This window comes from Balaenoptera acutorostrata, chromosome 6 (genome assembly GCF_949987535.1).
Source record: "Balaenoptera acutorostrata chromosome 6, mBalAcu1.1, whole genome shotgun sequence".
Lineage (NCBI taxonomy): Eukaryota > Metazoa > Chordata > Mammalia > Artiodactyla > Balaenopteridae > Balaenoptera > Balaenoptera acutorostrata.
The window spans coordinates 90,392,380-90,418,929 of NC_080069.1; the positions used below are offsets into that span (position 1 = coordinate 90,392,380).

Sequence of the window (26,550 nt, forward strand, 5' to 3'; positions counted from 1 at the left end):
AAACAGCGCTGCCTCAAACTATTATATATAGAATGGATAAACAACAAGGTCCTACTGTATAGCGCAGGGAATTATATTTAATATCCTGTGATAAATCATAATGGAAAAGAATACTTAAAAAAGAATGTATATATATATGTACAACTGAATCACTTTACTGTACAGCGGAAATTAACACATTATAAATCAACTATACTTCAATTAAAAAAAAACAACAACAATGCTGCCTTGAGCCAGGAGGGCAGAGGTGACAGTGAACATGCGAGGAAGGCAGAAATCTCAGGTAGGGTGGCTGGAGGTGACCTCTCTGATGGCCAGTCAAGACTCAAGAGGGCCCCTTCTCTGAGAAGCATTTGCGGGTCTTTGGGGCTTTCATTCTGGGATTCAAGAATAGCAGCTCCAGGAAAGGCCTCTGGACGCTGGCTGTTCAGAGGGTGCAGACCTGCAGCTCCCAGCCCTGTCTGTCCTGAGAGCAGAGGGCCGCATGCACACTCCTGGGATGGTGCCAGGGCCAGCTCTTCCTCACAACCTGGCAAAACCTGGGCTGGTGCCAAGTGGAAGTGAGTGTGGGTGGGGTGGGGGAAGGTGCAGTCCTGACCAGGGCAGCTGGAGAAGCCCAATGTGACCACAGAAGCGGGGAACCTAAGTGCTTATAAAGATCCTCATGGAGCCCAGGAAAGAAGGCAGAATCTGATTTTTCAGATGAGGGAACTGAGGCCCAGAGAGGGGAAGCAACCTGCCTCAGGTCACACAGCAGACCAGGGCAGAGCCAGGGCTAGAATCCACATTTCCTGCCTCCTTCCTCCTGAAACAGGCCACCACTGGAATACAGAGACTTGAACGTGGTACGCAACCACCATTCTCTTGGAAGGAAAGCATGTTGCTGCTAGAATAGGCCATGCCAGAGGAAGAGAAGATACAAAAGGACGCCTCCACCCCCCCAACCCCACCCCCCCGCCTTAAAAATAGGTGACTGGCTTTACCTGGAGCGTGCCTATGAGCACATGGAGCTTAAAAGGGCAGAAGGCAAGTCTTAAGCAAGGAAAACGGCCACGCCAGGGCAGTGGGGCTGTGTGTGAAATGGCTTTCTTTTAATTTCCTCTTATTGTGCTATAAAGTTGATTTAATAATAAAAACATGCTAAGGACTTTTTAATGCGTAATTGCTTACATATTAAAAATTATATGAAAATGCTTTCAATTAATACTTATATGATTCATCCTGTGAGATGACACTGAACAATTTTATATAGGACAGGGAGGGGGCGGGGGGGGTGAGAGTCACACCTAAAAATGAGGCCTAAGTAACTGTAAAATTCCCAGTTATTTCTGCAGACCCTCTGGGAGTCCAGGATGGATGTGAGAGTGCTTCAGCTGAAGGCAAGGGCTCCAGATGGCGCTGCTTTTCCTGGTTTTACTGCTTACTTAACATTTCTGAGACTCAGTATTCTCATCTGTAAAATGGGGATGATAGTAGTACCTATACCTCACAGGCTCGTTGGGAGGATTAAACGAGCTAATCGTGGAAAGTGTTTGGAGCAGTGCCTGGCAGAGAGGAAAGCCCTCTGAAAAAACAAACTACCACCGTCCTTGTCACCACCACCACCTTGGGTACCTCTGAGAATTCCTGGGGCTGAAGGCCTGGGGAAGAAGGATCCCAGGTGAGAAATATTCTGCACCTTTAGGCTAACTAGGGTCTCATGATACAATCCAACTTTACAAGTTCTTGCCCCATGTGCTTTTCCTATCAGGATCCTATCAAAAGCCTCACCTCCTGCCACTCCTCTCCAGCAGAGAATTCCCACATCTCCATGTCTTTGCTCAAGCTCTTCCCTCTTCCTGGTTGCCAGGTCCAGCTCTCATCCCCACCACTCCCACCTCCCACCCCACTTGGATGGCCCAAACTAGAAGCTGTGGTCTCTCCTCTGAACTCCTGGAGATTCACCTGCTCACCTCTGTGCACCAACCAGCCACCCAGGTCCATGCCTGTCTCCCTGCTTCATGGATATTATTGCTAAAGGCAGGGGCGCTATTTGCCCAGGTTACACGGTCCAGATTCCAACACAGCAGGGCTTAGCAAGGGCTCCAGGGTACCAAGGGTACCGCGGAGGGGCTGGGGACCACCTGCCCCGGTGTTCTACCACCCATCTCCAAGTGGGCAGGGGCCCCTACAGGGACTGGCCAGAGAATTCAACAGCACAGAAAACCACGTGAAGGACCAAACAGGCCCTCTGCCCCCCAGTATCAATAATCTCAAGCACATGTACAAAGTTTGTTCCTCCACCCAAGACTCACATCAGTGTTGTGTGCCCTATTTTACAAAGCAGCCCCCAACAAGCTAAGCATCCTGACACACACAGTCACCCAAGTCAGCCTGACTCAGAGCCCAGCACCCTGGACTTCTCTGGCAGTCCAGTGGTTAAGACTCCGAGCTTCCAATGCAGGGGGTACAGGTTTGATCCCTGGTCGGGGAACTGAGATCCTATACGCCGTGTGGCGCAGCCAAAAAAAAAAAAAAAAAGACCCCAGCACCCTTCCCACCACATCAGCAGGTCTCTGTGCATCAGGGGCCCTCAAGCCCCAGGATCAAGTCTCAGGGAAAAAGGAAAGAATGGGCTGCTAAGCAGGGATTTGGAGAGAGGTGGCCTACCTATCGGCTCAATGGGAGGTTTGGCCTGGGGACACCAAATACATAGACAAGGAAGCAGAAAGGAAACCAATAAGTGGTGTGATCCTTCCTCTTCAATTCACACATGGAAAAGGCTAAAACCAGAATCTGACCTCAAGAGATGGGCCAAGAAAGATGAAAAGCGGAACCAGGACTACACAGTTGGCATGAGTCAGGCTGGCACTGAGAAAGGAAGCTGCCAGCCCTAACCAGATCCTCTCCTATTCATGGTTGGTCTCAGGTGCTCCCTTCATGGGGCTGGTCCTGGGTGTCTAATGATGGGGGAGGACACAGTGAATCATGACATCTCGGAGCTCAGGATTGACACAGACCTCAGGGGTAGCTTGAACCAAACACACATCTGAGACTTAACAACCTTCATATCATCTCCCAGTGCTGGTTGTCTTGCCTCTGCTTGGTTGCCTCTAGGGATGGGCAACTCACTGCCTCACAAAACAGCTTCACATTTAATCAGTGTGTTAAAAAAAAAAATCTCAAAAGGATCATGACTTTTTTGAGTCTCAGTTTTCCTACCTATAAAAAGGAAAGCTTGGACTGGGTCACTAGCTTTCCAACTGGGTCCCATAGAGCCCTAGGGTGTTAAGGAAATATCTCCAGAGCTGCTGCTGAGGTGAGAGGTGATGGGGCCAGAAAATGAGGCCCAGGCATACATGGGTTCTGAGGTTCCATGGAGAGCTGAGCCTCCCTTTTGGAGCCAGAACCTAATTCCTGTGGTTGACACAAAGGGGAGTCTGTGGGAGAGGGTAAGTTAAGACAGACAGAGAGAAGGCGGTAAGAGGAGCCCCTAGAAAAACAGGCATGCTTTTCCATGCCCTCCATCCTAGCTACAGCCAATGGGCTGGCCCGAGTTCTCTGTTCACAAAAGCACACCTCCCACAAGCTCCCCACCACCTGCTGCATGGTGCCAAGGAAACAGAGGACAAAACCTTACCACTTAATCACAGGCCACGTTGGCCATGCTGGGGAGTCTGAAGATCAAGCTCCAGGGAGTGCACCAGGGCTGGACGGGCCCTGGAGAGAAGTCCTGTGTAGCAGTTAAACAGGGCTTTGGCAGACAGCCCCCCAACTGACTACCCGGCTGTGTTGCCTTGGACTAGTTACTTAGTCTCTCTGTGCCTCAGTTTATTGGTAAAATGGGCACCTACACTTCAAAGAGTGACGCTGAAGATCCAATGAGAATTCACTCCAAGTGCTGTAAACAAGTACGAGAGAACTTAGCAGCGGCCTCCACTGCTGTTGCTGTTATTATTGACCCATCATTCCTTAAACAGGGAAAAACAGGCACAGAATGTGCTGCGCAGGGTCAAACAGCCAGTTCACAGCCAAAAGCAGCTAGAAGTACTATTGACTGCCCACTCCAAGGCTACTGCTTCTCAGGGGGAAACTGAGGCCCAGGGGTCACTTAGTTGACAAGTGGCCATCCCAGATCTGCTTTACTCCAGTCTGGTCTCCTTTCAAACCAGTACAGAGATGCATGCCATCTCAGGCAGAGAAGCCATGCTCTTCCCAGCAGCATTATTCTTTTTCTTTGTTTTTTTTTTTTTTTTTGCCCACAAGGCTTGTGGGATCTTAGTTCCCCAACCAGGGATTTAACCTGGCCTTCGGCAGTGAGAGCATGGAGTCCTAACCACTGGAATTCCCCTGGCAGCATTAGTCTTACGTATCAAAGATGCCTGCCTCGTTACTAGAAGCTACGTGTACTCATACACATAAATGTTACAGCATCAAAAAAAAAGGTTTCCCTAAAAGGCTGAATATAACTTGTTCTGTGCCACACCCCCTGCTCCACTGCCATCCCCAGCACCAACCTCTGTCACCTCCCCCTCCCCTGGGAGCTTCGTGGCAGCTCAGTGAGCTACTTCCTGGAACATTTATATGGTGCTGGCTAACCCAGCCCCCATCCCTGCCATCAGTCACTGCGGTGATGGTGATGTTATACACAAAGAATTCCAAGTCAAAGAGAGCTGCTGCAAGGTCATTACACCCAGAAAACGTCCTGTTTAATCACGTATTTCCTTAAAAACAAAAATACGGGTAAATTTGGGCATAATCTCCAAGGTAGGAAAAAAGCACAGAGCAGAAAAGAGAAGGATGCTTCTTTGGAGAGAGAATGCCTGAGATCCTAACAGATTTCCAGTAAACTCACACTGCCCTGCCTTGGACCTGGCCCCCGTGGGTGTGCCTCATTAAAAAGTCAAAGTCTCACAGGAGAATTCCACCCAGTTAATCAGCTCCTTACTGCTGGGGTCCATGGCAGCACCCAGGAGGGGCCCAGCTCCACTCCAAAGACGCCGAGCAGTGGCGGACCCTCCCCAAAGTCTGGGCTCCCAGCAGATGTTCCCACCCATCCCCTTCAGCCCCCTGCCCCCATGTTCCAAAGATGCAGGTCTGGGCCTCTCCCTTCTGCTGGTGTGACCCCAGGGAAGTGACTTGTCCTCAGTCTCCCTCACCTGTGAAATGAGACAACACCTCCTTTGCAGGGACACAGTGAGGCTTAATGAGTGTGTATGTCAAGGGGCCCAGTATGGAGCCTGGGACCTGGCAGAGGCTTCCAGCCTCAACAGCTCCTGCCATTTCCTCATGCCTGGATACCTGGGCATCAAACTCAACATTACACCTCCTTCAGCACTCAACCCCAAAGCCTGCCCTGCTGAGCACAGGCCATGCTGGCCAGTCCGCCTCCAACTTACTATGTGTCCTCGGGCAAGTCCCTCTCCCTCCTAGCCTCAGTTTCCCCATCTGTAAAATAAGGCTGTTGGGTTTGGATGATCTCAAAGATCCTTCGCTGCCCTGACGTCTGAATGTGCCAGTGTCCCAAAGTTACTCCTGGACCCACCACTCCTTTAACCCAGGCCAAGGCCCGCTGAGTGCAAGACTAGTGGAAGCTACAGGGAGGTGCAGGGCCATGGCTGCCACCACTGGTCCTGAGGGCTGAGCTGGGCTCGGGGCTGCTTCTCTGAGCCTGATGGGGGTGCTGGCACGTGGGTGGAGGTGATGGGGCGTGATGGCGGGAGTGGGTGTCCCTACAGGCCTGAGGTGAAGACTCTACCAGCAGACCTGCTTTCCTGAGTTTTGCCGCTTTGCCAGGAGAGACTAGAAAGATGGGAATGGCCACAAGAGGTGGCCCTCCACCCTTCGGCTGGCCGAAGTCCCTCTGGTCAATTGCTTCCTGCCTCAGCCCTTCACAAAGTGGCCAGGTGTTCTGGAGGCCACACTGGTAGCCAGAGAATTGTTTTCCATGAGCAGGAAGAGCATGAGGCAGAGTCCTGGAAGCAGGGCCTGGACTCACACCCAGATTCTTCAGCGATTATACTACAGGGTCTCCGCAGCCCGAGAGCTAACGTTCAACGCGGGCCCAGAATGTGCTAAGTGCTCAGCAACTGTTTCTTCCCTTCCTCCTCCTTCTTCTTCTTCTTTTTTTTTAAATATTTTATTTTATTTTTATTTTATTTTTTGGCCGCCCCACATGCTGGATCTTAGTTCCCCGACCGGGGATCGAACCCATGTCCCCTGCAGTGGAAGCACAGAGTCTTAACCACTGGACCGCCAGGCAAGTCCCTTCCTTCTTCCTTCTAATTCAGAAGGAATCAAGAGAAAGTGCTCAAAGACATGAACACAAATAAACAATAAAAGAGTCACAGAAGGAGGCACCTGAATCCCAAATCCCGAGACACACAGGGCACCAATTCACTAGGCCTCAAAATTCGGAGGGGGGGCTACCTGCCCGCGCTCTGCAGCACGTGGTGTCTCTGCTCATATCACTGTCCTGTGCAGGGTCAGAGGGGGCCAACCCACGCAGCTGCTCTTCTGTGCCTGGACCATCGTCCTGAGCCAGGAGGATGTTCATGGGGGGTTTCTCCTCTGCCCGTGATCTCCCTACCATTCGCCCATGCCTGGGGTCTGTTGAGATGGCTGATATCTGATAACTGCTCATTCTTTAAAGATGCTCCAAGTATTATCCTGGCAAAAAGAGACCCCCAGGATACCACATACCTGGCCACATTCTCCTGGGCCCTACACCATTGCTCTGACAGGTTTTATCATCAAGGGCCAATAGGAAAACAGCCAAAGGAGGAAAGTTTCTATGTTTCCTGTAAACCTGCCACGTAGACCATGGCTCTTTAAGCTGCTTCCAGCCCTAAAACAAAGATTTTCTTGTATGGGGCCAGGGATAATTCTGTCCCTAATGATCTAGTCTGCCCCCTTCTACTAGGCAATAAAAGCAAGGTGACCCAGCCTGTTTCTTTTATTGCCCTGGCTGCTAGGAAGTTCCAAGCTAAGTCTTCCATCTCAAGTGCCGTATCTTTCTTTAATCCAAAATTTCTAAGAGAACTTTCCCTCCCTCCTCCCCATTTACTTCTTAGTCCCTATCTTGGTTAACTGTACTTGGTACCCTGGTATCTGGACTGTCACTGTGCCCTGCCAGTTTCTTCCTGAGGTTGGTGAAACACGAACAGATAAACTGTGGTAAAGATTCAACACGGCACTGCCCCCCAACCACCACCTTGAAAGTACACACCTTCACCTCCAGAGGCTGGCGGGTGACCACAGGGCCCGTCCGCCTCCCTGCTGAGTTGCAAGTCTCTGTGCCAAGGGCTCTGCTTACCTGTCATGATCCTCTGCGCCTCGTAGGGCTCCATGTAGCCAGCACTCTCCCCCTTTCCCGCTTTGCTTTTGAGATCATTCTGGGCATCAAAGGGATCTGAGTAGTCATCAGCGATGGTCACCTGCAGGGAAGATGGCAAGCGTGTGAGTCCACCTGTGGCTGTCTACTTCACTTCTGTTCACAGCCAGGCTTTGCTCCAACAAATATAAGCTGAGCCTGCGCCAGATGAGCAAGGAGTAGGTGGTAGAGGCAGGAATCTGAGCTGGTGCCCACCCTCAGGGAATTCTGATTCTTGCAGGGGTGACGAGGGACCCACGCTGCAGTGCTCCATCGTAAGGGAGGGGCCTGAGCCTGGCATATGTAGGATGGCTGCTCCGGGCACAGTGAAGTGAGAAGAGAAGGGCATCTCGGGACAGAAGCACAGAGGCAAGAACTTGGAAGGTGTCTTTGGGGAATGTGACTTGCTCGATTTAATGGAATGGAAATGGAGGAAAGTTGGAAATGAGCTCGCAGAGAGCCTACAAATGCTGACATGCTCCTGGTGCTGGCTGAGGCATAGAAGAGCTTGCTTAGAGATAATTATGTCCAGCGTTCCATTTTCCCCAAAATCTGGAACACAACCATCCCTTGGGTAACCAGGCAACAACTTGGTGAGATCAACACTCTGCAAAGATGACTGAGGCCCCAGACAGGCCCAGTGAAAACACCAAAGCAGCTCAGGGATGAATGGATAGACTGCCAAGGCCAGCAAGGGCCTTGGAAGCAACACATCAGAAGACCCTTCCATAACAGATGGGGAAACTGAGGTCCAGAGCGGGCACCTTGGCTGGACCCTCTGCCTCCCAGAGCCCTTCCTGGACTCCTCACTTGTCTGTATTCCTGAAAACAGCAAAGTTCCACACCAAACAGAGCAGTCACCTGGGGCTAGGCAGTGGGGACAGCAGGGGAGTCCCCTGAGAGTGTGAGAATCTGAGTTTTGAACACTTCAAAGTTCCACATTTTCCCTGGAGAAGGGTAAAAATTCTCAGTTGGAGGCTAAGAGTAAACACAGCAACTTTTCCTCCCATTTCTGACTACCTAACCTTCAGGAGGGGCACCCTCACCAGAGGGGAAAGGACAGGAACCCGCCAAACCCGTTCCCTTTCAATGCACCCTTGCTGCACCACAAACTCACTGTGACTTCTGCCCCTTTGGTCACACATCTGGCAAAGGGCAAGTCCTCAGCCTCCCAGCCAGGGCCACCCAGCTGCCTCTCTCGGGAGGGGGTAGGTTAGCTTTTCTCTCAACCCTTGGGGTTTCATGAATTGTTATTTAAATTGTGGGTTTAATTAGAAACCACAGGAGCCTACACTCTCTCCCAGCTCCTGGAATGTAAAGCATTTGAGCAGCCTGTAAACCCAGGGGAAGGGAAAATCCCCCTTTGTCTGCCGGGTAATGGCAGCTTGTGGCAGCAACCCTGGCAGCATGAGCGAGTGACCTCCAGCTGCCGGGAATGTGATGCCCGCAGCCCTGTCACTGGCGTGTGGCCGGGAGGGCCGACGGGAGGCATAGCACATAGCAGTCGCTGCTCCCCTAACAAGAGCAGGCTTATCGGTGGAAGACCCAAGGCTGGAGCGCCCGCAGCCTGAGCATGTGCAGCCCCGCTGCCACCGCTCCACTGTGGCCATGGGTCAGGCTCCAGTGCCAGCAGGGGAGCTTCCAGATGCTGACACTGTAATCGTGGGCTTTCTGGAGACTCACTGAGCTCAAATGACACCAGGCAGGGAGAGATGGGGGAGAGGGAGCGCTAGGGCCCGCCATGTCTTTCATAGGACGTTTCTACTCTACCACTTGCAGAACACATTAGGGAGAAAATTAGACAAGTGAACCACTGTCATACAGAACAGCTCAGATGCCAATCCGGTGCATGTAGGGTTTTGGGTCTCAGAGTTCAAGGGGCCTGAAGTCCAAAGGAGAAAATGATGAACCTGCTGTAGATGACATCTAATCTCATTTCTCTCATCCCGGCCTTCCTTACTGTCTCTTTTCAGTATGAACACCCTCCGTCTATTCTGCAATGAAGAAGGGAGCAAATATTTCCCCAAGAAATCAAAATCACTTGAGGGGATTAGCTGGGGAGGGTGCTGGGCTTTCGGTCTCTCCGTAATCTAGAAATCAACATTCCAGCTCCTCCCGGAAGTGCTCTATGATTTGCAAACACAGAGGCTAGCAGGATGTAAACTAAATCTTTGTTCGCCCTGGGATGGGAGCTCTAGGAGGCCTTCGGTTCAGCAGGCGCTATCTGTATTTTCTAATTAAAATGAGATCTGAGCGTGGGCTGTCACGGGGGCCCTCCGGCTGCCTGCCCTGCTTACTTCCGTTTCAATAAGAATTTACAAATCCTAAAACCAGGAAAAGCTCTTGGTCTCCACTGACATATGGTTCCAGTTATACCTGCTGACAGTTGAAAATCCTTCCGTTTAAAAAAAAAAAGTTTAGAATTCTGTTAGTTTAAGAAGCAAATCGGAAGGTTCCTAAAATGTATATTTAATCAATTTCCTTTCAAACTTCAAAGTGAGGTTGGTAGAGGGGAGGGAATTTGAGGTTTGAGCAACGTGAAACTCAGCAAACACTCACTGAGCTGTCTGACCTTTCACAAAATCATGTCCCGGTTTTTGGAGTAAAAATTTAACCAGGTGTTAGGAGAGTTGAGTGGGGAGTTTAACCAGAGTGCCGTGCGACGAGCCACAGGCCTCAGGTGCAAGCACTGGGTAGTGTGACCCAGGGACACTGTAAGTCAGGATGGCCAGGCAGGGGGCTTGAGTGAAGGCTGTTGATTTTCTGAGTTAAAAGAAAGGAAGCGAGTTTGCCCAGGAGCGGGCTTGGATTCCGGCGGGGGCGGGGTTGCTTTTGCTTTGCTTTAAAATGCCCCAGTTAGCGGACAAGTCTCTTAAATCTAATTAAACAATTCAAGCAAAAGGGAGCCAGCCGGGACTCCTCCACAGGTCAGGCCACTTGGGCACGTGAGAAGCCTTCCCTGATTTTGATCTTGGATTGGCAAAGACCCAACATGGCACTGAACCCTTCAGATGGCTTGCTTGCCTTACACAGGGCAGGCGCAGAGCTGAGAGGGGAACCCAGGTCACTGGTCCCACCATCCCACCATGGAGCAGAGCAGCAGAAAGATGGGCCATCAGAGTGTGGCTACCTAACTCACACAACACACCTTCTTTTGCTTTCTTGGCCTCCTGGGATAGGCATACTGGCCCATCTCTGCAAAAAGAAGCAGGGTTACGGCTAAACCCCAGGCAGGCCTTTTCTTGCTGTCAAACAAAATTGGAGACCCCAGGTTAGCCAGTGCCCCTGAAGGACTTTTATAGGCTCATAAAGCAGTGAAACTGGGAGCTGGGGGTGTGTCCTCGAGAGACCTGTTCCAACCTCCCATTTTTGTACATGGCCCACTGCAGTCCAGAGGATTCTAGAATTCCAGCACACCCAACGCCTCACTGACAAGGCTCTGGGAGCTGGCTGCAGACTGGAGCTCCAAAAGCCTCCTTTCTGCTTTGCATACACTGCTGGGTGGAACTGGTCCCTCCCTTCCAGCAGTCTGAGGCCTGGGTGTTTTTTCTTGGGGATTTAGTTTCATGATTGGAGGTAGTCTTCCAATTTATCCCCAAAGGGAAGTGGAAAGTGGGTGTCTCCACTTGGCCACATGCCCATATGCTTTAGTGAGACAGTGGAACCTGCGTTGAGAACTGGTTCCTCTCCATAGGCTCTGGGTGGAAAGGTAAATTGGTAGAGTCACTGTGAAGGATAACTTCGGGCAGTATCCATTAAAATCCAAAAATGCACATGGATTAACCCAACAATTTCACATTTCAGTATTTATTCCCAAATGTGCACAAGGAGACATGGGCAAGGATGTTCACTGGAGCAAGTAATAAGGAGAAACTGCAAGCACCTGCTATGCCCATCAACAGGGGGATTGCTAAATAAACCGTGCCAGTTTCACACTATGGGATATTATGTAGCAGGTTAAAAAAAAGAAAGTAGTCGCTCTATAGTTCTATACACAGTGCTCCAAGACATAGCTTTTAGTGGAAAAAAGCAGGCTGTAGAATGGTAAATACAAGATGATTGGGAATCCCCTGGCTGTACAGTGGTTAGGACTCAGCGCTTTCACTGCTGGGGGCCTGGGTTCAACCCCTGGTCAAGGAACTAAGACCCCACAAGCCGAGCGGCATGGCACCCCTCCCCCCAAAAAAAGATGATACCTATTTATGAAAATTAAACAAAAACCTGTATCTCTATTTAATTTAACAAAAACGTCTGGGGAGACAGACACTTCAAACTGACACCTCTGGGAGGAGGGAGGGCCTGGTAGTTGGGTGATGAAAGGAAAATAAAAGGAGACTTGTATGTAATGTTAACACATTTTTCAAACAAGAAAAACTTATTAACATACTATAAGCAAAACTAAACTTTTCCAAAGCACTCCTCTTCACAGGTTATTTTCGGTACAGTAGATAAACTGCTTCCCAAACTTGCCTGAAGATAGGAATGGCCTGGAACACTTGTTAAAAAAAACAGATTCCTAGTATATTTGGATAACTTGTATATTTAATAAGCAACCCAGGTGATTCTTATGATTAAAGTTTGGGAAAGGCTAAGTTAGAGCCAGCCCCCTCGCCCACCAATCTAAAGCTAAGCCTCCCGATACTACTCTGGAGTTCCACGTTCCCCAGATATTTCTCAGCCTTGTTCATTAAAGTGAAGCAAGAAGTCAGTGTTAAATGCAGCTCTCTCTTGCTTTCTTCCCTGGGGGTCAACTGGAGTAAGAGACGATCCAGCATGCCTTGGTCCATCTCCAGAATCTGAGACACAGGGGTAATGGCATCCTCTGTGCAATCCTGAGGGCTGGCCCGGATTGAGCAACACGCTTGAGCAGTGTGGGAGGCAAGACCCTGACCTGCCCAGGAGGGGAGCCCCGGCCAAAGCTTGTCCTGGCCGTGAGGATGTGCAAGGCTCTCTCTTTGGAAGCACAGACCTTTCAGAACAAGATTAGCTGGCTCTCAGCAAACTCTCCAGGAAGATTACCTGGCTCCAGGGAAGGCTGGTGGGACCGCGGAGAGAAGCCACTGCTGAAATGTACCGGTATCCCTGATAAAAATCACTCACACCTGCTAAAAAAAAAAGGGGCCAGGAGACGGAGTAGCCGCCACCTTCCAGGAGTGGGTGGCCTGCACTGTCCCCACTGCCCCACAGGCACCTCCTCCAAGCCACACAGGCACCTATGCTCTGCTGTCTGTGGGAACTGGCAGCATCGGGCTGCCCCAGCTCAGCCACTTGCCGGATGAGGCAAGACAAGTCTCCCCCACCCTGTGCTGCTCTCCTCTCCCTGGAAAGTGAGGGGGCGGCACCCCATGAGGTCCTGGGTCCTTTCCGAGCCCATGACTTCTTCCTGCTCTACTCCAAAGCAAACTGCATGTGAACAAACCTGGGAATGTTCCACATGGTCCCAGTTGGACCATTTCCCCATCAATTCACCGTTAAGACTATGCGTTAGCTTTCTTAACGGTTTGGGGGTCATGGATCTCTTTGGGAATCTGATAACTGACGAAGTTGTTGCTACCTCCATCATGTTTATATAAGCCTGCAAAGTGTTGGGCACATCTCAGAAAGGTCAGGATCCCCAGATTAAATGACCAAGCCCCCTCGCATTCGAGCCACTTTAGAGAACAGCTAAGAGGAGAGGTGCTCTCTCTGTCTTAGGGAGGTGATAGGTGCTGACCCTATCATAATTCAACACACCTGGCTGAAAATCCAGGCTGGTGTGTGACTGGCCTGCCGTTTGACTGTGCGTGGGGAGGCGGGCACCGTGAGAGGACAGCCTGGGGCGCTGTGTGTTGGCTTGCCAGCTTGAAACCCAGGAGCCACACAGCCCTCTGGAACAGGGGCAACCTGGCCCTCTCCCCAACTCTGGGAGTCAGGAGGGCTCCTGGAAGGTGAGCAAACAGCGCGCAGGGCATGAGATGGCAGCAGCAGCCAGATGGCTCCATGCTTCTGCCCCCATCAGGGGACCGGCAGGCTGGAGTCCTGGTCTTCCTTTGGGACCCACTGTGACACAGGCCCTGGCAGGCCTGATGTCCCCAAGATGGAGGCTCTTTTGCCATGCCGACCAAGAGATGGCATTAACAAAACAGGGATCTGGGGGTCTGAAGAGAGCTTCCAACAACCGAGGGCTGCCTGGAGAAGAGGCAGTGGACAGATGTTCTGTATAGACTGAGAACTATACAGAAGCAAACTCAGTGAGTCAGGAAGGACATCTAACAGCTAATAAAAGGACACACTGCCTGGGCACTGGAGCGCCAGCCATTTGGGTGTCCAAGCAGAGGCTCTAAGGTGGGCGTCTGCTTTGGGTCGAGGTGAGGCAACTGGATACCACCTGTCTGTGCTCTGTTCCTTAGCGCAGCTTCGGCTGCCCCACAGCAGAACACAGCCTTCAAGGAACGCCTTGGTGGGTGGCTGTTTGCAGAAACTCCGCTGTGACCGAGGCGGGTGGCATTTCCAAAGACCCAAGGCTGACCAGCCGCAGCTGGGCTGCAGCAGTTGCCTGGGGCTGAGCAAAAACACAGAAAGGCGGGTGGCACCACAGAAAGGACAAGCCAAGCAGAAACAGCCGAGACAGAGAGTTCTGGACCCGAGCTGGCTCTACTACACCCTCACTGGGTAACTCTGAGCAACCTGCTTTATCTTTTTTAGCTTCAGCAATTCATCTGTGAAACGGGGCAAAAATTGTCTGCTTTCTCAACTTCACATGAATGTTGTGAAAAGCAAATAATGACATGATTTGGGGACGTGACAGTAGTTTATGAAGAATAGGCTACGGTGGCACCTTCTGGGAGCCCATGATCAAGCTGGGGTCTCTGCCCACGAGAAGCTGAAAATCTAGTCAGGAAGACAAAACAAGCTGGGGTTTCTTCTCAGCTGAGAAGAAACCCCAGCTGAGGCCCCAGTGATTACACAGAGAAAATTGGCTGCAATTAGGCATGACAACAGCTGTCACATTTCTCAACCACAAAAAGAAAAATGTTTGTGAATGATCCTCTTTTCCCCTTTTATGCTTTGGGTAAGATGCACCTAGTCGGGGCACCTGGCTAAGAGGTAGAGAACCTCAGGGCCACCATCCACGTGCCGAGCCAGCAGTGTGCTCCCGGTCTACGCCTGCGTCCAGGGCTCGGAGGGGTCCACAGAACCGGGCTGTGACACACGCAGGGCTATGGGGACACCCCGCCCCATGCAGAGATACAAGCAAGCAGTCCTTGCTTCCCTCTCCCTGTCCCTGGCTTTGACCATCATAGACTAACTCTCCTTACAGGCACAGCAATAAATCATTTCCAACATAGTAAGAAAATTAATTTGGGGAAGATTAATTAGCTACCTTCCTGCATTCAGCCGAAACTCCTGGAAATCAGATGGTGGGGAGGATGCTTTTCCACACCGACCTAGGACCGGTTCCCTTTCTCTCCTTGAAGGTCTGACTCAGCCATGCAGAGTCACCTCAAAGTTCTAGGCCCCACTTTCACGCATGGAGGTCAAGTGCTCTGCCCACAAGGCTCCGGGGGCAGGAGCTCACAACTTCATGCTTCAGTCATTTGGGACAGTCGTCACTATTCAAGCAGCCGCCATCTGTTTCTTTGTGCAGACCCTGGGTACTTTAGGGTAAATGCTTCTTTACAGACCAGCCAGTTAGCTGGCCCACGTGTCAGGAGGTGGTAGTCTCCACTGGTCTTTCCAGTCCTGCCCCTCCCAAGGCCACAGCTGCCTGCCTAGACACCTGCAGGCTCCAACTTGTCAGGAAAAATGCATTCCAAAGTACAGCCTCCGTCAGCGCCTTTTGGGCCCTGCTCTCTCGCCCCCGCCCCCCCTCACGAGCACACCCCACCCTCCCTCAGTTTCACCCCGTGGAGAAGGCTGCGGGGTCACGGGTGGGAGGCTGTGGGAGCGGAGCCCAGCCTGGCCCTCTGTTTACCCCAGAACCTTGCTGTTATGCGGTAGGACTGGCTTCTCAGCAGCTCTCAGGCAGTGGGAGGTTCTTTTTTGAACTCAGAAATAGCTCTATCCTAGAATTTCTTAATTGCTTGCAGCCAGGACCTATGGAAAGAGAATTCAGTGCATCCCTCCTGAGGATAGAAGCACCTGGGGTCTGCAGAGTCACTACATGTGAGGTCAAGAGCTAAAAGGGCCCTGGGAGACGGTCTAGTCCAGTGGGTTTCAAACTTTTATGTGTGTAATTTGTGCAAAGGAACCCCAATATGCTCCACTCTCCACAGCCTGAAAAGCATGAATCTACTGGGGAGCATGAGGTCTTGGGGAGGGGGGAGTGAAGGTCAATGCCAGAAACAGGTGACCAAATGTTTCCTCACTCTCAGGTCCACATGGTTTCTGCAATACCTGGATGGCTATCTAATTTCTCTCTTAAAGTCTTTCTTAAAAATTTCAGGGCATATCCACCACAATTACCCCCCGAGAAAAAACACCCTAGCTCCTCTTGCAAGGACCTCCACCCATCTCCGCAGACAGCTCCCTGTGGGAGGCAGCCCCAGGCCAGGCTCAGTCCACCTGGGGTCACCCACTGGGCCTCCCCTCTTTCTCCCCTGAGCTCTGGCTCAGCACTGCCCAGCCCTCCTGCAAACCCCATCAACCTGCACCCACCTTCCCAGACAGTCCTTTCTTCCAAGCTTCCTGCTCAAAGGGGGACAGGTGCTCCTCCTGAGGTTTGGGGCCACTGCCTAGAAAGTGCTCTCAGACCAGACCCGGGACAGGAAGGGTGAGATCAGGATTTTCTTCTTCCCCTGGCAGGGCACTCGGTAGGAGGCTGTATCATCAGGAGCAGGGAAATGGAATGGCTCTGAAAGTCAGTTACCTCTGGTGCCTCAACCTCCTTGCCTATAAAGTGACAGCGGAGTGAGGATTAAATAAGCCAACCTGAATGATGTACTTAGAACAGGCCTGGCACACGGCAAGCCCCAAGAAATGTCAGTTGCGATCAGCATCATCTCAACCCATCATCCAGCCTGATGGATTCCCTCCTCTAACTGAGAAGGAAACTGAGGCCTGGGGAGGGGAAGGGTCTTGCAGAGGTCACCCGGATGTCCAGTAACAGAATGCTCATTAGCAGGGTGACAAAACCGGACTCCCACCAAATCCCAGCCGCATGAAAATCTAAGTCATTTGGTGACCTACATACATATTTATAGCCTGCCTGCTTCCAAAGTGGGTTTTAGATGGCTGAATTTGAGTCATTTTTCTGTCCCATCCACTGTTCCCTTCCCAAGAAAGGATCGGGAATGCCCGTGGGGCTTTCTCACAGTAACAGGAGGCTCTGTCCAATAAGAACAACTTCTCCCGTGGACTCACAGGAAAAGTATGTAAAGCAAAATGCAGAGCCCAGACGCCAAGGCCTCTCCTGAGGGTTATGGCACCTCTGAAAACCAGGCCTCCGTGCTCCACGCAGGGCCGGGAGAGAGCAGGAGCGGCCGAGCAAGGCGGCGTCTCCCACCAGCCTGTGTTCCGTGCTCAGAGCCAGGATTAAGGGGAGATGGGGCTCAGGCTGGCACAGGGCATTTCAATAACCAGCAACAGTGGTGCAGGACCCATACTAAGTGAAGGGTCATTGTCTCCGGATGAGGCCCATTAGGATGATTCATGCACATTTCCAACATGAGAGCCTCAAGGCAGGCCAGGCCAGAGTGTCTTTAAGTGTTTAGTGCAAGCAGCACTAAACAGCTGCCCTCCCCCAGAGCCACTGCCTTTTTATGGAGGACACGCAGCATCGGCCATAATTACCGCCACCGTATTTGAGGGTTTCCAATTATATTCAGCTTAATAGTGGGTGCTCAATAAATGGTGATTCACTTTGGAAAATAATGCCATGTTCTCGAACCCTCCAGCAACCAAGCCTCAATTAACACTTTCTCACGTGCAGTCCTCTAGGCTAAGAAGCTGTCCCTGAACCCCAAAGCACTTTTTCTTATATGTCCTTGGCACCCTCCTAATGTATGGGAAAGTTACCGGGGACAGAGCTTTACAATGTCATACCCGTCTGTAACGGCGTCAGTGGCTTGTTCAATCGTAGTTACCCGTGCTCATGATGTGCAAGGTACCAAGCTCTTTGCTGGGAGGCAGGCTCTGGAGCAGGTTCCTTCCATGTGGCAGCCAGCCTCTGGGCACAGCAGGGCCCCCACAAGGTGTGCTGGGCGGGAGCAGGGGTGGGCAGGGACGTACAGGGCAACACTGGATTCAAGGACCCGAGCTTCAGTGAGTCCTGGCTTCTCACCACGTGTGGAGCTCTGGGCACATCTCTTCTCTTCTCTGAGCCTGAGCTCTCCCACCTTCACTGAGAAAACATCTTCCTCCAGGGGTAGGAGGAGACTGAGTCAATGGACCAAGGGATAACATGCTGTTGGCATGGGCGAGGGCACCGGAGAACCTGAAAAGGATGCTGTTCCCACCTCTGAGATGCCACAGGCCAGGTACCTTAGTCTGGGTTCCCCCAGAGGCAGACCCTGAAGCCGGGATTCAGGTGCAAGTGGTTTATTTGGGAGCTGACACAAGGGATGGGGAAATGGGCCAGGGAGGGGAAGGTAGCAGGAAAGCTGGCTGGGTAATCAAGACAGCTACCAAGGTGGACAAACCAAAACTCCACTGAAAAGGGAAACTCTGGGAAACTGTCCACACAACCCACTGCTCAGAATCATTTTACCAAGGGCGAGGGGGCAGCGGAGCCAGATACCAACTGCCAGGAGTGACTATTGGAGGCTGCTCTTGGGCCCTGGCTTCTGGGCTGCCTCACAAGTGTGGGAAGGCTGGGTGCCCCATCCCAGAACCTGCACGAAGCTTGGGGATAGATGTAGGTACAAGCCAGCTGGAGAAGGCTGGACTGGTGAGCAGGAAGGACTTGGTGGATGCTGACAGCATCGCTGCCTGGGTCTGGGAAGAACCTCACACCCGGTGAGTTTACTCCAGCTGAAGCAATAGGAGGGCCAATCAGATCGCCCCAGGCTCCTGTCCTACTTGGCCCCTAGCCTGCCCACGTTGCTGCTCTCCTCTGAGTTTCAGTTTCCTCATCTGCGCCAAGGGAAGAAGGATCTCCCTGTTCCATCTCCCTCCCAGCGTTTTGAGCAGATAATAGCTTTGCAAAGGCAGTGGGGACTGTACAGAATCATGGAATCAGGTCGTCCCCGGGAGCCACCCTCCCTAGTGCAGGCAGCGTCCCTACACGAAGCCCTGGGCCATTTTCTCCTGGGCTGAGGCCACTGTTCCAGAGAACAAGTGGGCAGCTCCCTGAACAAGCACCTGGACAAAACCAAATGGGGACCCTGATGGGCCACTAGTCCCTACAGAGGCCTGCAATGTTGCCTCGCAGCTTCAGGGAGAGCCCAAGCTCCTGTCCGGCGGGTGAGCTGGTGCAGCATGTGAGCACCTGGGAAGGCCTTGAGGGGCACAGACCCTCACCATGGTGACCCTGCGTGCGGATGGGCTGCAGCCCCCCGTGACTGGCTAATGGAGCACCAGAGCACTGTGGTACCCACACATCACCCACCCTGCAGCCGAGGATGCTGGCAGCCCATGCTGCCTCCTGACTCCACAGTCAGAGAAGCCACCGGCCCATAGTGACACCTTTCCTGATACAGTCTAAAAACGACTCTCCTTTGTGCAGACATGTATGGCTCAGGCCACAGCCAAAAGTGCAGAAGGGAGAAAATTCTGACCCAGCAGCCGGGATTCTGACCTGTTCCAGGATGGGGTGAGCTGCCTGAAGATATCCCCTATTTAGCCAGCAAAAGAGGTTACAGAATCTTTATTGATTAAAAAAAACCTTATTCTTGGCACTTTAGCAATTGACAAAAAACCCGGTTTCAAAACAGAACTAATAGGAGGATTCAATTTTTCTAAAATACAACACCAAAAAAAAAAGAGAGAGAGAGAGAGAGAAGGAAGTACATTTAAGTGCATAGAAAAAGGCCTGGAAGGAAATTCAGTAAAGCAAGGCAACGTGGGTGTGCACACTCGCTCCCTCCCTCTCATCACCCGCCCTTCCGCAAGGCTCCTCTCTGGTCAAGCCCTCCAGAGCCTGGGGGGTGCACTGGTGGACTCAGGCCCACTGAGCTTTCCAGGCTCATGGACACATTTTCCACACCCCCTCTGCTCCTGGACGTCCTACCCAGAGGTGCCAGATTTGTAAACATGTGAGTGATTTCAGACTTGCAGCTTTTGCCCTGAGAACCCCAGGGTGATGCCACAGTGCCCGAAGCTTTCAACACAGGGTGGTCCGATTGGCTCTGCCCATCCACACCCCTACGCCCACTCCCAGCCTGGCATAAAGGGGTCCAAGTAAATGCTGGATGAGTCAACGAGCTAATAAATCAACGGAGGGTCTGTTGGGCCATTTCTCTCCAGGGGGAAGCCTGCTCCACGCCAATAAGGGGCCCCTCGTGCTCAGGGCACATTTTCACTGAAGCCACCTGCACACTTCCTGGCTGGGCCACCGATGGGCTGCATGACCTTAGACAAGCCACATGACTTACTCTCCATCCTGAGTATCCTTATTTATAAAGTGGGAATAATACTAAGACGCAGCTTATTAGTTTGCTGTTAAGAATTGGGAATAATACTAAGATGTAGCTTACTAGTTTGCTGTTAAGAATTAAGTGTCTTAAATATTTGTCAAACGCTTAGAATTGTGCACATAGCACAAAGTAGGCATCATTTAAGTGCTTAGTAAATCAAATAAGTAAATATATACATACTCGCCTAGCACATGCACCTGCACCTAGACATGCAGGTACATGCATGTCCACAAAGGCACACATGCTCCAGGAGGCCACGGACCTTGATTTGTTTTTTCCAGATATGCTGTAAGGTCAGATGTATGCCCTCTACCACAGCCAATAGGCGAAGAGAGAAGGGCTGTGGTCTGCCCTAAACCAAAAAAATCCAATGAGCAAAGTCCAGCCAGGGCACTGACCGACAGCCGTGGCCGTGAACCTTGGCCTTTTGCATCAACTCAGTTATCTGCCTGGCCCAGGCTCCTGTGACAGGTGACCCCAGACCCACTGGTCCTCAGTGATGCACAACACCCCTCCCTGGAGATACGGCGCCACCAGAGCAAACACTAGCAGGTGAGATGGCAGAAAAAGCCCTGATAACCACCACCTGTCCTGCCTCCTTCCTCCAGGTTTAGAAGGGGCCTCATCTCTATAATTCCTCCCACTGGCTTCTTTCTCTAACCTCAGGCTTCCTCACAAAGGGCTGTGGAGAACAGAGGAAATGCTCTAAGCGGGGATTTCAGGGAGTTTCAAAGGCATAGTCCAGTGCATTTCATTTCTTGAGCTAAGTACTATAGGTTCGTATTTTTAAATGCCAGTACTTCAGGGAGTGTGACATTTATGGTGCCCAGCTTCATGGGCATGTGGCCTGTGAAGTCACACAGGGCTCTGAACTTGGCTTAATGCTCTGTTGTCACCACCTTGAAATTAGTAGTAATTTTTGAACAAGGGGCCTGTGAATTCTTATTTTGCACTAGGTGGGCCCCACACATTTTGTAGCTGATCCTGATGGTCCTCCACATCCAGAAGTTTCCATGGGGAGCTTGAGGCCCAAACTCTAATCCCTTCCTCTCTCCAGCTGGGCACCATTAGCTAAGTCACACTCCCTGTCAGGACCTCAGTTTCCCCATCTGTAAAATGGGAAGAGTAAAGTGGGTCCCACTCAGGGCCAGAATTCTGGATTTCAGGGACAACTGTACTTACAAAAAAGAGGAGGGGAAAAGACACAGGAACACTACAAGAAACCTAACTACCATGTGTCCTCACCGACATTTTCTAAAGGAAAGAACAATAACCACAAACAGTTAAAAGGAAATTGAGAATAAAGCAAAGTCCTTTAAAGTGAATGAATTTAGTGTCATAAAAAAACTCCCCAAGTTTTCATTTTTCTAATTCCACTGGAGATCACTATGCTTTTGGGGGGAGCACTGGACCACACGGGCATTTCAGTCCTTCCAACATTATTTTAAAAATCAAGCCCCCCTTTGGGTTTCAATGGTCCAGTGTACACCCACTACTTAAGGAGACTGGCTTCTCCTGCCACTCACTCCAAGAGCACATTCTAGACCACCGAGGACTGGTCTCCATGAAATGCCAGCACAGCGCTTGACAGTAGCCTCATGAATCAAGCATGAAGTGGCCCTAATTATTGGAGCACGTTGTAAAATCTCCTTCCAAACAAGGTCATAAATCACCTGCCACCGGAAGTGTTCTGTCCTTAAAGGGAGGCAAAGGTATCTTGAACGAGTCCCAGACTTATTAATTTCAAAAGAGCAAACTTTGATCCACTGCTGCTGTGTTAAGCAATCGTGGAGGCCGGGCCCCTCGCTGACAACACACCATCAGGAGACATCCCCAACCCATCATCAGCTTCCTCTTTTCACACACTTCTCTGCCAGGAAGTGAGGCCCTGCTTGACTCCCAGGGACTAACGCCTGGAGACTAGGGTCCTCTGGGGCCAGGACCTGAGAACCTTAAACCAGACCCTCCCAGAGCCTAAGCGTGCTAGAGGATTAGAAGTGGCAAGAGGCTCAGAGGTGATGCTGACGATGGAGGGAACGCCTACTACGTGTCAGGCAAGACTGCGATTTTAACACTGTCTTATTTCATCCTCCTAATTACATTGTTTTCAGATGAGAAAGTCGAAGCCCAGAGAGGTTTCGTAGTTTCCCCAAGGCCTCAGAGCACACAAGGTAGTGCAGGTTTCAACTCTGGCCGGACTCCCTCCCAACCTTCGGCTCTTCTGTGCCACCCCACGGCCTGCTGCATGAGTTTCTAAAATCCTGGATTCCTTCCTGACAGCAGGAGGAAATCTCTGAAGGGAGGTTTGAAAGGAAGAAGGAGAAGCTCTGCCAATTTGGCTCAGATGTGCCAACCCGGGCAAAGGCCACCCCTGACACTCCCTCAGTCAGCTGGGTGCTGGAAGTCTCCCTTCCTCTTCCTCGGCTGCCCTGTGACTGAAAAACACCTGCAACCTGCCAGGGCCACACCTGGGGAAGCGGCCGCTTCCGCCAGCAGCTGCCATGCTGTGTGCTCGGCTTCCAGCAATTACCTCCCTCCATCCCCTACTGCCTTCTGCTTTCTGCCCAGGAGCCCACCTCCTCCTACTCCCCCCAACACGCCTCCAGAAGTAGCGCAGGCACATCCTTACCTTAGAGGGAATGAGCACCGGCGTTGTTCTGAAGGTGTTCACAGCAGCCATGAGGCAGTGGAGAGACCCTGGGGCCCCCTCCCCACATTCCCAAACCTCTGCACACAGAAGCATCACTCAGCACAGGAGGGGAATGAGAGCCAGAAGGTGAACCTGAATCCTGGCCCGCTGCTTCATTAACCAGAGTTAATACTTGGACAGTGCCCAACCTGCAGTAAGTTACTGTTATTCTCAAAGTTGACTGTAAAGTAAGTCTCATTTTTCTCATTGTAAAGTGGGAGGGGATTTTGTGGTAGAACTGGTTCATTTTTCACCTTGTTAGGGTAAGCCAAGCAGGTTGGAAAAAAACAAGTAGCCACATATGCAATGAGGACTGGAAGAACTGAAGATGTTCCCTTGTAGAGGAGGTGGCCCCGGGGTCAGGGTGGCCAGCTTGAAATCCCTACAGGCCCTCACAGCCCAGAGGTGGTGATGATGGTGCCTGGACGGGGGAGGGGGTTTCCAGGAATAACTCAAAGCAGTGTTCTCCTAAGATAAAAGGGAGCACCTTTTCGTCTTTATGGGTGCTCCATCATGCCCATTTCTTAGATGGGGATAACACAGGTGACAGGGCCACCTAACTGGGGAGGGGGCCACAGACCCCAGAAGAATGTACTCCCTGGGGACATTTAAACCATCGCCCCAGCTGACCAGCCAATTGGAAAGGGCTCCGACTTGGTCCACCTGAATGATCCAGCCACACTTCCCCTGTCCCCACAATTCTGTCATGCCCATCCTCCAATCTGTGGGCAACAGGTTTAAACAGATGGCCCGGAGCTCCCCATCCATTCTGGGTCCCCTAACTGAAGCTATGTGGCCCAGCGTCATGGGCTTAGGGACTGGCTTGGGCGGACTGTACAGCTGCTGCCACTTTCCCTGCACCCCTGGCCAGGTGAGTCTGCTTGGTGAGTAAGGCGGGGGGGGGGGGGGGGGCCCTCAAAGGCTTCCCACAGCCTTTTCCACCCAAGAAAAAATTTGCTGTAAAATATCGACACCCTCCCCAGAACTGCTTCCTGGATTTAAGAAGGGGAGAGGTGGCTTGGGTTTTAAAGAGAAAATTGGATTCCCATTCATGAACTCCCCACACCAGGGCACCTAACAGGTAAAACGGGTTCTGCCATTGATTAATGAGCTGGGGTAATAATGGGGCTCACCCTTTGTCATTAAAAATATTAACCTCGTTCCTGGCCCAGCGATGTCATAAACCCAAGGCCAGCTCTCTCACGACCACACTTCCCATCTGCCAGGTGAGGGGGCTGGGTGAGTGCCTCTCACCCCCGGGGCAAGCCAGGAAGGGACAGAGCCCTTTGGGAAGCCCACTGACACTCCACAAGACCAACTGTGGGCAGGAAGGAGAAATAATGCCATAACTTGCCATAGATATGCAATAACCCAGGGGTCTCAGGTGCCTGAGACCTTTATTAAAGTGATGCTGTGCTCACGTGGTCTAACAGCTTCTCAAAAGCCAACCTGCCCACTGGCTGCATTGATAGTGGTGTGACCTTATGACTTCCACCACCAGGGAGGGACTGTCTCCCTCCAATCTGCACAAATCCTAGCATCACTGGAGAATCATGTCCAGCTCTGGGCCCTGCACTTTAATTAAGAGCTGCCACCAGGATGATAAAGAGCCTGAACTTCAAGTCTCATGAGTATAATTAAAGAGACCAAGAAGTGTGTATGTTCTAGATAAGATTCAGGGGCATGTGTGCACAGTGCAGGACGGGCAGTTAATCCCTGGAACCGGATGCAGAGGTGTTCTGTGGGGTCAGAGAGGACAGAATGAGGATCAGTTGGTGGAGGTTATGGAAAGGATTTCAACTCAATTTTAGGAAGACTGTTTGATCAGACACAGCTGTTCAAAATAGAACAGGATTATTTTAGGAGGCAGTGAACTCCCTGTCACAGGGATCTCCAGGCAGAACCCGGTTGAGCCAGCAGAAGGACCTAGACTAAGATCCTCTGCCACTGGAATCTCTATGCTTCTCCTGGGATTTTTATGGTATCCCAAAGCATGGGACTGAGGGTAAGGGAGGCAGACGTTGGTCCAACCTTATAAAAGTACACCCTCTTCTCTCACTTCCACTAAATGAATGTGCATGGCTGTGTGCCAATAAAACTTTATTTAAAAAGAAAAGGCAGCAGCTGGATTTTGCCCAAGGACGGCAGTGTGCCCACCTCTGGGCTAGTCCTTTGGTTCGCAAAAGACTGTACATTAGAACCCCTGGGGAGTTTTCACAAAGCACCAATGCCTAAGCTCAGGCCCACAAATAACGTTTAAATTTAAATAACATTTAAATGGTCTAAGGTGGGGCCTGGGATCAGCGTTTTCTAAAAGCTCCCCCAGGTGATGGTACCATGCAGTCAAGACTGAGAATCACTGATCTCTAGCAGAAGAGAGGCACATGTAATCCCACTATTATCTCACAATAATCCACAGGATGTCACAAACCCAGCCCAGGGGAAGTGACTCGCTCAAGATCATACAGTGAGTCAAGAGGCAAGGAATTCCAGCCCATGAGCTTTCCCTTACACCATAGCAGACATGGATGGGCTCATGCTCCCATCCCAGAGCCTGGGATGCAGGTGCTTTTTAGCTCATGCCCCGCTGTTCCAGGAAGATAGGACCCTGCAGAAATAAATACCAAACACATTCACCCAACACACTCTAATGCATGGGACCAGGCCCTCTCCCCAGACCAACCTCAATGACCTGAAAGTAAAGAGGGGAACAGAATTCCCAAAACAACTCCATTTTTTTTTTTTTTTTGAGAAGCAGCATTTTAACCAAATTTTAAACAGTTTATTAGCACCTGGGAAGAACAAAAGGGGACTGTAAAAACTGTATTTTTACAGTCCTAACTAGCACAGTCACAGGAAACTCTTTACCAGTGACACCACTGAGGACCTGCCAAAATATGCCACCTGCCTGGAGCTCTGCCCACGCAGGACTGAGGCACAAGGAACCCCAAGAACCCTGGGGAATGTTGCAAGAACTTGGCTGAGGTTGGGCGGCCACTGGCAGCAATGATCTCAACTTCTACAGTGCAAACGCGCTCAGCAGATGGGGCAAACCGAGGCATCCCTGGCCTTGCAGGAGCTCTGCAGGTGACCAGAGAGCCTCTGAGCCCCAGACCCTCCCCTTCCACTGAGTCATGGGGTCAGTCAGGGGCTGGAGAGAGCAAGGATGGGACAAGCACGATCATAATACATTAAATACTGAGACCAGTGACCAGGGGCTATGTGCAGTTCTTTTGATGCTCCCAACAACTCCTATGGAGTAGATTCTTATGTTGTCCCCATTCTGCAGATGAAAAAACTGAGGCACCACGTGGCTGGGTAATGTGCCCAAGGTCACCAAGGCAGTGAGTTAGAGTCACGATTCAAACTCAGCTGCTCTGTCCCAGATTTTGGCTCTTAATGTTATGCTCAAAGAACTTGAAAGTGACTCTACTAAGGCAACTCTTCCCTGCAGAGGTGATGAAACAGACCCAGAGAGAGTAAGGGGCTGGTGTGGGGGTCACACACGGGGGGCTGGGGCAAACCAATTCCACGTACCACCCCTCAGAGCGCCCTCTCTTTTCGTGGAGAAGGGTCCTGCCAGCTTCTACGACACATAAGAATGGGCTCACACAAGGTGCTGAGGGCCTGCAGAACTGGAGAAAGAGCCAGCTCACAGGGCTCTTGTCTGCCAGCCTGCGTGAAGGAATGCCTGCTAGGAGACCCATGTCACTCAGGAACTTCCTGTTCCCACCTGCGTGGTGGAGAGGGCTGTCTGCTTGTTTCCAACGTCAGCCCCTCAGTGTCCCCCGACCCAACACTCAACCACAGGAGTCACCAGCCCCCAGCTTCCCCTGCCATGGCTCTCTGCCCACACTCTGCCCTCCAAGGATGCTCCCTTTTCTGGTAACTGCACGTTCAAATTCTGCCTAGGCTGCAAGGCACAGTGCTTGAGAACATGAGCTCTGGAGTTAGAG

General features: G+C 51.4%; 1 protein-coding gene across 2 annotated transcripts in view; it reads right to left on the reverse strand.

Moving 5' to 3' along the window:
- The window catches only part of SHB (SH2 domain containing adaptor protein B), a 137,173-nt gene that overhangs the window by 81,783 nt on the left and 28,840 nt on the right, over window positions 1–26,550 (reverse strand). For both annotated transcript variants that reach the window (XM_007197030.2, XM_057547923.1), the window contains exon 2: window positions 7,295–7,415. In XM_007197030.2, the coding sequence (XP_007197092.2) occupies window positions 7,295–7,415 (121 nt within the window). The remainder of the gene's footprint in view (window positions 1–7,294; window positions 7,416–26,550) is intronic.